This window comes from Marmota monax, unplaced genomic scaffold (assembly GCF_021218885.2).
Source record: "Marmota monax isolate L192 unplaced genomic scaffold, Marmota_monax_Labrador192_F-V1.1 WCK01_AAM20220418_F8-fsc00181, whole genome shotgun sequence".
In the NCBI taxonomy this organism is placed as follows: Eukaryota; Metazoa; Chordata; class Mammalia; order Rodentia; family Sciuridae; genus Marmota; species Marmota monax.
In genome coordinates this window covers 3,689,948-3,702,453 of record NW_026694276.1, presented here as the reverse complement: position 1 = coordinate 3,702,453, position 12,506 = coordinate 3,689,948, and the positions used below count along the sequence as shown (strand labels likewise).

General features: G+C 40.4%; 1 protein-coding gene across 36 annotated transcripts in view; it reads right to left on the bottom strand.

Annotated features, from left to right (window-relative positions):
* Positions 1-12,506, bottom strand: part of Pde4dip (myomegalin) — a 235,864-nt gene that overhangs the window by 6,891 nt on the left and 216,467 nt on the right. For 33 of the 36 annotated variants that reach the window (XM_046467236.2, XM_046467216.2, XM_046467245.2 and 30 more), the window contains 4 exons: positions 12,041-12,230; positions 11,326-11,450; positions 8,906-9,145; positions 6,495-6,611 (listed from right to left, as the gene is read on the bottom strand). In XM_046467236.2, coding sequence (XP_046323192.1) covers positions 6,495-6,611; positions 8,906-9,145; positions 11,326-11,450; positions 12,041-12,230 — 672 coding nt within the window. The remainder of the gene's footprint in view (positions 1-6,494; positions 6,612-8,905; positions 9,146-11,325; positions 11,451-12,040; positions 12,231-12,506) is intronic. The other 3 variants (XM_046467228.2, XM_046467242.2, XM_046467222.2) reach the window with 1 other exon arrangement.

Below are 12,506 nucleotides of genomic sequence, written 5' to 3'. Positions count from 1 at the left end.
CTCCCAGGAGCCAGAGTACAGGGATTTCTGTCAGCACATAGAGGGCAGAAGCTCGGCTCAGAGGGCACAGCTCCTCCTATTGGAAGAGAAGAAAATGGGATTCAGCCATAGAACAGGGGATGCCAGCATGGCAGAGATCTGATGTCATCGGAGAGCAGCCGAGGAGAGAACTTCATCGGTGCCAGCGGCGACGGAAACAGTTGTTCCCCTGGTAGGGAGGGTGAGTCACAGATACCAGAGTCTCTCTCGCTTTGTCGTCGAGCCAGAGGGGAGGAGCGGGGCCGCTGCCCGCGCCCGCAAGGTAGGCAGACCTGCGACCAACCTGCAGATCAGGCCCAGCGGTCTGCAGGCCTGGTAGGAGGGGCAAGGCAGAGCCGCCGCCCGCGCCGGCAAGGTAAGCAGACCTGCGACAGACCGGCGGATCAGGCCCAGCGGCCTGCCAGCGTGGTACACACTTCACCACAACTGGAGTGGAGGCAGAGCAGAGCCTTCGCCCGCGCCCAGATCAGGCCCAGCGGCCCGCCTGTGTGGTGGTCAATGACCCCAATTGGAGTGGGGGCAGAGCGGAACTGACACCCGTGCCCGCAAGGTGGGCAGACCGGCGACCAACCTGCAGATCAGGCCTAGCGGTCCCCAGGCGTGGTAGGAGGGGCAGGGCAGAGCCTTCGCCCCCACCTGCAAGGTAGGCAGACCTGCGACAGAACGGCGGATCAGGCCCAGGGGACCGCGGGCGTGGCAGACACCTCACACCAATTGGAGGAGGGGCAGAGCAGAGCCCCCGCCCGCACCTGCAAAGGGAGACTTTTCAACTATACAAGAGCAATATAAATATATAGGGGGGGGGAAAATTCAAAAACACAACAGTTTCACCAAGAAGAAAGAAACGCAAGCAGTATGAAAAGACAAGGAAAGAAAGGACTACAAGCGATGCAGGTCAACTCAACTTTAGAAGAGGTAACAGCTGCAGCAGATGGAATGTCAGATAAAGAATTCAGGATATATATGCTTCAGATGATCTGGAGTCTCAAGGAAGACATTAGACAGCAAAATCAGACAATGAAAGATCACTTCCACAAGGAATTACACAAACAAATCCAGGAAGCAAAAGATCAACTATACAGGGAGATAGAGGTTATAAAAAACAAACAAACAGAAATCCTAGAAATGCAGGAAGCAATAAACCAACTTAAAAACTCAATTGAGAATACTACCAGCAGAGTAGAACACTTAGAAGATAGAACATCAGACAACGAAGACAAAGTATTTCAACTTGAAAAGAACATAGACAGCTCAGCAAGACTGTTAAGAAACCATGAGCAGAACATCCCAGAAATATGGGATAACATAAAGAGACCAAACTTAAGAGTCATTGGGATACAGGAAGGTATAGAACTCCATACCAAAGGAATGAGCAATTTATTCAATGAAATAATACGAGAAAACTTCCCAGACTTGAAGAATGAGACAGAATCCCAAATTCTAGAAGCCTACAGGACGCCGAATGTGCAAAATTATAAGAGATCCACACCTAGACACATTATAATGAAGATGCCCAACATACAGAATAAGGAGAGAATTTTAAAAGCTACAAGAGAAAGGAAGCAGATTACATTTAGGGGCAAGCCAATCAGGATAACAGCTGATCTTTCAACACAGACTCTGAAAGCTAGAAGATCCTGGAATAACATATTTCAAACACTGAAAGAAAATGGGTTCCAACCAAGAATTGTGTATCCAGCGAAATTAAGCTTCAGGATGGAAGATGAAATGAAAACCTTCCACGACAAACAAAAGTTAAAAGAATATGCAGCTAGAAAACCATCTCTTCAAAACATCCTCGGCAAAACATTACAGGAAGAGGAAATGGAAAATAACAATGAAAACCAACAGTGGGAGGTAGGACAGTAAGTGGGGGGAATAATCAAAGAGGAAAACAAACCATGTTTAGTAACATAAATAAACAAATATGGCTGGAAGAACAACCCATATCTCAATAATAACCCTAAATGTTAATGGCTTAAACTCACCAATTAAGAGACACAGGCTACTAGAATGGATCACAAAACAAGACCCAACAATATGCTGCCTACAGGAGACGCATTTGATAGGAAAAGACATACATAGGCTGAAGGTGAAAGGTTGGGAAAAATCATATCACTCATATGGACTTCGGAAACAAGCAGGAGTGTCCATACTCATATCAAATAAAATAGATTTCAAGCCAAAGTTAATCAAAAGGGATAAAGAGGGACACTACATACTGCTTAAGGGAACCATACACCAACAAGACATAAGAATCATAAATATATATGCCCCAAACAATGGTGCAGCTATGTTCATCAAACAAACCCTTCTCAAGTTCAAGAGTCTAATAGACCACCATACAATAATCATGGGAGACTTCAACACACCTCTCTTGCCACTGGACAGATCTTCCAAACAAAAGTTGAATAAGGAAACTATAGAACTCAATAACACAATTAATAACCTAGACTTAATTGACATATATAGAATATACCACCCAACATCAAGCAGTTACACTTTTTTCTCAGCAGCACATGGATCCTTCTCAAAAATAGATCATATATTATGTCACAGGGCAACTCTTAGACAATATAAAGGAGTAGAGATAATACCATGCATCCTATCTGATCATAATGGAATGAAACTGAAAATCAACGATAAAAGAAGGAAGGAAAAAGCATACATCACTTGGAGAATGAACAATAGGTTACTGAATGATCAATGGGTTATAGAAGACATCAAGGAGGAAATTAAAAAATTCTTAGAGATTAATGAAAACACAGACACAACATATCGGAATCTATGGGACACATTGAAAGCAGTTCTAAGAGGAAAATTCATTGCTTGGAGTTCATTCCTTAAAAAAAGAAAAAACCAACAAATAAATGATCTCATACTTCATCTCAAAATCCTAGAAAAAGAAGAGCAAAACAACAGCAAAAGAAGTAGAAGGCAAGAAATAATTAAAATCAGAGCTGAAATTAATGAAACAGAAACAAAAGAAACAATTGAAAAAATTGACAAAACTAAAAGTTGGTTCTTTGAAAAAATAAACAAAATCGACAGACCCTTAGCCATGCTAGTGAAGAGAAGAAGAGAGAGAACTCAAATTACTAGCATACGGGATGAAAAAGGCAATATCACAACAGACACTTCAGAAATAAAGAAGATAATCAAAAATTATTTTGAATCCTTATACTCCAATAAATTAGAAGATAGTGAAGGCATAGATAAATTTCTTAAGTCATATGATCTGCCCAGATTGAGTCAGGAGGATATAGACAACCTAAACAGACCAATATCAATCGAGGAAATAGAAGAAACCATCAAAAGACTACCAACTAAGAAAAGCCCAGGACCGGATGGGTATACAGCAGAATTTTACAAAACCTTTAAAGAGGAACTAATACCAATACTTTTCAAGCTACTTCAGGAAATAGAAAAAGAGGGAGAACTTCCAAATTCATTCTACGAGGCCAATATCACCCTGATACCTAAACCAGACAAAGACACTTCAAAGAAAGAAAACTTCAGACCAATATCTCTAATGAACCTAGATGCAAAAATCCTCAATAAAATTCTGGCGAATCGGATACAAAAACATATCAAAAAAATTGTGCACCATGATCAAGTAGGATTCATCCCTGGGATGCAAGGCTGGTTCAATATACGGAAATTAATAAATGTTATTCACCACATCAATAGACTTAAAAATAAGAACCATATGATCATCTCGATAGATGCGGAAAAAGCATTCGACAAGGTACAGCATCCCTTTATGTTCAAAACACTAGAAAAACTAGGGATAACAGGAACATACCTCAATATTGTAAAAGCAATCTATGCTAAGCCTCAGGCTAGCATAATTCTGAATGGAGAAAAACTGAAGGCATTCCCTCTAAAATCTGGAATAAGACAGGGATGCCCTCTTTCACCACTTCTGTTCAACATAGTTCTCGAAATGCTGGCCAAAGCAATTAGACAGACGAAAGAAATTAAAGGCATAAAAATAGGAAAAGAAGAACTTAAATTATCACTATTTGCAGATGATATGATTCTATATCTAGCAGACCCAAAAGGCTCTACAAAGAAACTATTAGAGCTAATAAATGAATTCAGCAAAGTGGCAGGATATAAAATCAACACGCATAAATCAAAGGCATTCCTGTATATCAGTGACAAATCCTCTGAAATGGAAATGAGGACAACCACTCCATTCACAATATCTTCAAAAAAAATAAAATACTTGGGAATCAACCTAACAAAAGAGGTGAAAGACTTATACAATGAAAACTACAGAACCCTAAAGAGAGAAATAGAAGAAGATCTTAGAAGATGGAAAAATATACCCTGTTCATGGATAGGCAGAACTAACATCATCAAAATGGCGATATTACCAAAAGTTCTCTATAGGTTTAATGCAATCCCAATCAAAATCCCAACGGCATTTCTTGTAGAAATAGAGAAAGCAATCATGAAATTCATATGGAAAAATAAAAGACCCAGAATAGCAAAAAAAAAAAAATGCTAAGCAGGAAGTGTGAATCAGGCGGTATAGCGATACCAGACTTCAAACTATACTACAGAGCAATAGTAACAAAAACAGCATGGTACTGGTACCAAAACAGGCGGGTGGACCAATGGTACAGAATAGAGGACACAGAAACCAATCCACAAAATTACAACTATCTTATATTTGATAAAGGGGCTAAAAGCATGCAATGGAGGAAGGATAGCATCTTCAACAAATGGTGCTGGGAAAACTGGAAATCCATATGCAACAAAATGAAACTGAATCCCTTTCTCTCGCCATGCACAATAGTTAACCCAAAATGGATCAAGGAGCTTGATATCAAATCAGATACACGTCGTCTGATAGAAGAAAAAGTTGGCTACGATCTACATACTGTGGGGTCGGGCTCCAAATTCCTCAATAGGACACCCATAGCACAAAAGTTAATAACTAGAATCAACAAATGGGACTTACTCAAACTAAAAAGTTTTTTCTCAGCTAAAGAAACAATAAGAGAGGTAAATAGAGAGCCTACATCCTGGGAACAAATCTTTACTCCTCACACTTCAGATAGAGCCCTAATATCCAGAGTATACAAAGAACTCAAAAAATTAGACAATAAGATAACAAACAACCCAATCAACAAATGGGCCAAGGACCTGAACAGACACTTCTCAGAGGAGGACATACAATCAATCAACAAGTACATGAAAAAATGCTCACCATCTCTAGCAGTCAGAGAAATGCAAATCAAAACCACCCTAAGATACCATCTCACTCCAGTAAGATTGGCAGCCATTATGAAGTCAAACAACAACAAGTGCTGGCGAGGATGTGGGGAAAAGGGTACACTTGTACATTGCTGGTGGGACTGCAAATTTGTGCAGCCAATTTGGAAAGCAATATGGAGATTTCTTGGAAAGCTGGGAATGGAGCCACCATTTGACCCAGCTATTCCCCTTCTTGGTCTATTCCCTAAAGACCTAAAAAGAGCATGCTACAGGGACACTGCTACATCGATGTTCATAGCAGCTCAATTCACAATAGCAAGACTGTGGAACCAACCCAGATGCCCTTCAATAGACGAATGGATTAAAAAAATGTGGCATTTATACACAATGGAGTATTACTCTGCATTAAAAAATGACAAAATCATAGAATTTGCAGGGAAATGGATGGCACTAGAGCAAATTATGCTAAGTGAAGCTAGCCAATCCCTAAAAAACAAATGCCAAATAGGAGAGTAACTAAGAACAGAGTAGGGACGAAGAGCATGAGAAGAAGATTAACATTAAACAGAGATGAGAGGTGGGAGGGAAAGGGAGAGAAAAGGGAAATTGCATGGAAATGGAAGGAGACCCTCAGGGTTATACAAAAGAACATACAAGAGGAAATGAGGGGAAAGGGAAAAATAATACAAGGGGGAGAAATGAAGGTCAGTAGAGGGGGTAGAGAGAGAAGAGGGGAGGGGAGGGGAGGGGGGATAGTAGAGGATAGGAAAGGTAGCAGAACACGACAGTCACTAGTATGGCAATATGTAAATCCATAGATGTGTAATTGATGTGATTCTGCAATCTGTATATGGGCTAAAAATGGGAGTTCATAACCCACTTGAAGCAAAGTGTGAAAGATGATGTATCAAGAACTATGTAATGTTTTGAACAACCAACAATAAAAAAAAAAGAAAAGGCACAGACAAGTAAATCAGCAGGACACAGCACATATATGAACGGAGGGATTACAGGGCAATGATGCAAACAGAACAACAGGACAACTGTGGGAAGAAGAAGAATGAAAAGAAAGGCAGCCACAGAAGATTCAATGAATAGGACTGAAGGTTTTCTGGCATGCAGAGAAAATTTTCTAAATTCAGATATTGTACTTACAGAGAACTAACAGTTATTTGCATTAATAATTTTCCGTCATGGTGTCTGAGCCACTTAGTTGCCATATTTACCATTTTTCCTGGTGACAATGGCAGTGTCTGAGCCAGGAGAAGAGGAAGAAGAGCTGGGAAGGACCAGAGAAGGAGAATTCATGCCAACATCACGAACTGGAGGGGAAGTAACTGAATCTAGGGAGTAAAGACAATCAAAATTTTCAGAACCCCTGGAACATTCTGCACCCCAAATCATGAACAGCCTAGTCTTTACCACCCAAGTCTAAGTTGACAGGACTCCCCTTTCACAACATTAGCATCCATATGCCACAATGTAAAGCAAAAGCCAACAATCAGTTCGCTTGGTATGTTTCCATTATTCAGGAAAAAAAGTGTAACTTTCCATTTAAAAACTTGTTAGATATAATTTTTAAAAAAATATTTATTTTACTTATTTATATGTGGTGCTGAGAATTGAACCCAGTGCCTCACACATGCTAGGCAAACACTCTGCCACTGAGCCATACCCCCAGCCCATTGTTAGATATCATTTTATAAACCCAATCCTGAGTAGAATTTTGTATGTGCTATTTTGTATAATGCATAGATGTATGCATACATATGTTAAAATGTTAATCAAAGGTAGTGGTACAACTCAGTGATGGACTGCTTGCATATTATGCACAAGGCCCTGGGTTTGTTGTTTTTTTAAATATTTTTTATTTGTTTATTTTTATGCAGTACTGAGAATTGAACCCAGTGCCTCACACTTGTGAGGCAAGTGCTCTAACACTGATCTACATCTACAGCCTCCTTGGGTTTTTTTTTTTTTTTTTCTTTTTTTGGTGCTGGGGATCAACCCCAGGGCCTTGTGCATGCAAGGCAAGCACTCTACCAACTGAGCTATATCCCCAGCCCTAAGACCCTGGGTTTGATTCCCTAGTACTGCAAAAAGAAAAAATAAAGTTGATAAAAAATGTGAAATATCAAAAAAAAAAAAAAAAGACAGGAAGGTACTGCTAGGGGAAATGTGGGTCAGAGTGAGGTTTCCAGCTCAGGTCTCTGGGGACTGGGAGGAAGAAGGGACTAAACCATGGGGCTGCATCTCAGCTGGTACAAGGAAAAACTCTAAGAGGGGAAACTTGGTTAGAGGCAAGAGGATGGGGCAGAAGTGGATGTCTGTCACCTAGAATGAACATGCCTGCCACCCAGTACTTTCCCATGACTCAAGACCATGTCCATCATGACAGCCCCATAAGGGTGAAACAGACATTCAATAAATGCTGAGAAGTTGATGCCAACTGAGTACGGTACTTAGCAGTCCATAGATATTTCTTACTTGATGGCCACAACAAGTCCATGTAATTGTCCCTTTCATTTGACAATTGAGGTCATAGTTTCATAAATGAGTATTCAGCAAAAAAGGAAAAAATAAGGATTAACTTGACTCAGTAACATCAGACAGGAGAGTTTGAAAGCTCAGCCTTATGGAAACCTGAGCATCAGTGATTCTTGATTAGAATAAAATTGGCGATATGGCCATGCAGGTGAGTGGAGAAAGTGGGTTAAATGATACATCAAAAGTAAAAACAGAAGAAGATGCAGAAGTTGAATGATGTGTGAAGAGCTTAGGTATGAGAGATCTGTTAACTTTCAATTAAAGTGAGGAAAGCAAAACTGAGACTAGATATTGAAGAGAGTAATACAGATCTGATGAACATGTGTATTTACATGCAGGCAAGAGGATGGGGCAGAAGTGGATGTCTGTCACCTGGAATTATCACGCTTGCCACCTAGTACTTTCCCATAGCCCTGGTTTTCTTAGGGATAGGAGTATCTTGCCACATGCCGAGTTCCCCCAGATGAAGGAAAGGGCCACTCTAGAGAGTGTGGCAAGGTCTGTGATACTGAGATAGAGTCTGGCAAGGTGAAAAAAGATACAGATTGGGAATCAAAATATCTGGTTCTAACCTGATTTTGTCCCTAAGTTCTATAAACCCTAGCTTGTCCATTAATATCTCAATGCCCAGTTTTCTCATGTACTTCAGAGGAAATTAAATATTTGAAAATGCTTGGTAAATTGTAAGGGACTACACAAATACAAGGAATAGATGTTAACATATATAGCTGATAATTATTGAGCAATTCTTATTGTGCCAGACACTTGAAAATGATTTAATTCAATGCTCCAAATAACCATACATGGTATATATTTTATATTATTACCATCTGCAAGTTGAGGAAACCAAGGCTTCAACACTTCATTGTTTAAACACATTGCCCAAAGCAAACCACCTATAATGGTAAACGCAGAATCTGGAGACAGGTCTGACTCTAAATCCCATGCTCTCAGGACACCATATTAAAGCCTCTCCAATTTGAGAACTTGACCCTAAGGAACCTAAGAGAAGCAAGAGTACCCCTTCCACTGCACACATATTGGTATCGCCCCACTGGCTAAGGGCTTCTTGATTCTTTGTCCTTCCTACCTTGAAAGAGTGACTGCTTATTTCCAGGGTCAGGGTTGGTTGGGAAGTTCTGGCTCACAGTGGAGGGGCTGAGGCTGCCTTTGCCAGTACCACCATCTAACTGCTGCTCCAGCTGTAGCCGCAGACAATTGTTCACCTGAATGCTCTGTTCTAGTTGCCCTCTCAGAGCTCGTATCTCTGCCACCAGGTGGTTCAAGTCACTGTTCAAAGGAACTTGGTGACAGCCATCCAGGCTGAAAGCTAAAAGAAGAGAGAAGAGGGGTTTGGTTGCATTGGCCCATGTATTTACAAGCACTTGTGAGAATACTGTTCTGTGACATTCTTTTCTGCCAAGGACCTTACTGTAGTCTTGGACTTGGGCAGCAAATCTGTGGTAGAGATGTTAATCATTCCTGTGTAGCCCCTGGGACACACCAAGGTGACACATTTTCAGTTTGGAATTTTCCGAGGTTCAAAATTATCCCCATGTACTTAAAGGCATTTGTTTGGCAGACAATAACAAATCTGTTATCTCACCTCCATATTAACCTTAGTTCTGCAGGCTGGAGAACAGGATCCTCCAAGGCAGGAGGTCAGCACTCAACTAGAGAAGGGTAGGGGCTGAGGGAGAAGATTTGATCACCTCTGCCCTCAGAAATCAAAGAGGGAGAGGAGGAATGCACCAGGACTTTTGGTAACATGTAAAAATGGGAGTCAAGTACTTTAGACAGGGGTCCTAACAAAGTGAATTTTTCAGCTTCTCTATGGTTTTCATTTCTACTTACCACACATATTTGTACATACTATAATGAAAAGATCTCAGAAATATTTTACCTTAAAGCCAAATATATACATATATATGTATACTTTTTAAAAAATTTTTTAGTTGCAGATGGACACAATAACTTTATTTGTTTATTTTTATATGGTGCTGGGGATTGAAACCTGTGCTTAACGCATGCTAGGCAAGCACTCTACCACTAAGCCACAACCCAAGCCCAAAGCCAAATATATTTTAAAAGACGGAATTGGTTTTGATTTCTAGCAAGGCAAGAGGGTGCATATACCATGCAAGAGGGTGCCTTGAATTACTTGCACCAAATTGCATCTGGCCCACAGCTATTTACCCATCAAGTGATTATTTGAAGACTATAAATGTCCTCTTGTCATTCAGTTAAAGAGTATATGAAAAAGCTTTTAATTCAATTTTAATTCTTATTGGATTTTGGAATTAAAAATAAGGAATTTTGGAGTTGTAGTGGCAACAGCTTTGTAATAAATCCTAAAAGACCCATGAACTGGAGGAATGGAATGAAAGGGGAAGTGGTTTAGGATCAAGTGGCTTCAGAAACTAATCCAAAGTTTCTATCACACTCCTCCCTTTCTCTCCCTAGATCCAAATTCCCACTAAGTTTTGCTTATTGTCGGTATTTTTTTATGAAACATGTGTCATGTGTTTTTTTTTCATGTATCCTTCTTTATCTTCCCAAGCACCTTATATTAAGCTCTCACTTTTTAAAGCTCCCCAAATTATTTGGCCATCCAAGAGGTTTTTTAGATTCTAATGTCTCTAAAATGTCCCACCAGACTTAACATCTTAAAATTCTGTTTTCATTACATACTTTCTTTCATTGAAAAAGAAAAAAGCATAGTTATTTCCATTGTATATAAACCTCTATGCTGAATTATGGGTTTTCTATGCACTGGTGTCTCTCATTCCATTAATCTGATTTCTTACTCCTCCAATCAAGCTATAGACAGGCTGATCTCTCCTCTGACCCAACATTCACATTGGCTTTGTACATTTGCTATTCTCTCAGCCTGGTAAGACCCCTGTGCTTCAAGTTTTAGTTCATTTTCCCTTTTTAGTAAACTAGGAAACTAAATCCAGTTTTAAGAAAATTCAAATGTGCCTTCTTCATCTAAAGAAGACAAATAGGGAAATATACCAAAATTCTCAAAAACTAGATTATTATTTCAGCAGGTGGCAAAAGTCCTCAATAAAAATGCTAATATTTAAAATCAGGCTTGAAATTTTAAGGTTTCGAAGGTATTTTTAAAAGCCAATTATATACATATATATGTATACTTTTAAAAATTTTTTTTAGTTGCAGATGGACACAATAACTTTTGTTTTATATCTCTTAATTTTCCCATAGTGAGTTGGGGGGTCAGGATTAAGGTAAAGTAGAATGGCTGCATGGGCTGTCATTATATATTATTTATAATATTTAAGACCTTCACAAATGATGATAGCACCAGAATAGTTCTTTGCATTAAAAACATGGTATAATCTCACATTGATTAATTTGTTTCTAACTACCTAAGTAGGTGAAGTTTGATTCTTGTGGCCTATTGTAAGAGCACCCAGACTGAATCTTGCCCATGCCACTAATGTCTCGTGCTTGGGCTTTAAGAGGAGAGGGAGAAGGAAAACATACCTTTTAGTCCTTTTTTAGAATTTCCATAAAGTGCCTCATAGATCTGTAGCTCTGACTGCAGGGACTGGAAGAGCTGCTGTTTCTCTTCACACTGCTGCTGCAGGAGGGCCAGCTTGTGTTGCAGTCTGCCAGGGAGAAGCAAGGGCCCACTGAGCTGGCAGGGCTGCTCAGCCATACTTGTGCAATACACTATGAGCCAACCTTTGCTTCCTAGAGTTTTAGCTCTAGACATCCCCTCAGGGATCAGGAAGACCATCTCCTTTACTTTACAGATGTAGAAGCAGAGCCTGGGACAGGTAAAGTAACTTGGTGTGAAGCAGCATTAGTTACCTAAGCTAGGACCAGGACAGACACACCAGCATAGTGTCTTCACTGGACCCCCAGTGCTCTTCATGCTGACAGGTAGTTGTGGAGCTTGTGCTTTGGATAAACATCACTCAAACTTGTGCTGCTGAGGCAGCTTCCAGGTAAAGGTGAAAGTAATGTCCTGTATCTAATTGACAGCATGGGAATGGTCTTTCTCCAGTCTCTGGTACATGCAAGTCTTATGTAACTCCACTTTGGAGTGCAAAAGGTATCCCTAGAGAGGCCCTCCTCTGCTCAAATTCACCCAGGAAGCAGGAATAGCAGATGGAAAACCAGGCTTCCCAAAGAGGACACTACTGTCTTGCCAATATACCTTATAAATCTGAAAATGGGGCCCCCTTCCCCTTACCTGGAGTCATTTTCCTGGAGGGACAGACGTTCCTCCCTGAAATGCAAGATCTCCTGTTGCTTCTCCTGCAGGTCTTCTAGAAGCTGCTGCCGCTCCATCTTTTGCTGCTCCAGCTCCTTTTCCAGCTCTTGAAGGCGGGATCGAGAGGAGAACAGAGCGTCCCTCAGGCATTCTGTTTCCTGTGAGTGCCCTGGTGGGCAGAACAACAGGTGTGGGGTCAAAGCTCAGGAGGGAGATGATCCCAAGTGCACCAATCAAAACCAAGGTAAGGCATAGGGACAGAGTTTGGCTTACTGTACCCATACATGCTAAAGTCCGGTATACCTCCATTTTTGCAGTGCCTGATTCTCTCATTTAGTATGGCCTCCCTCACTCTGAAAGAAGACATTCTGGTATCTAAAGCTTACCACTTATTGTTTGTTCAACAATATATCTCAAATTTGCCAAAGATCAACATCAAGATTTC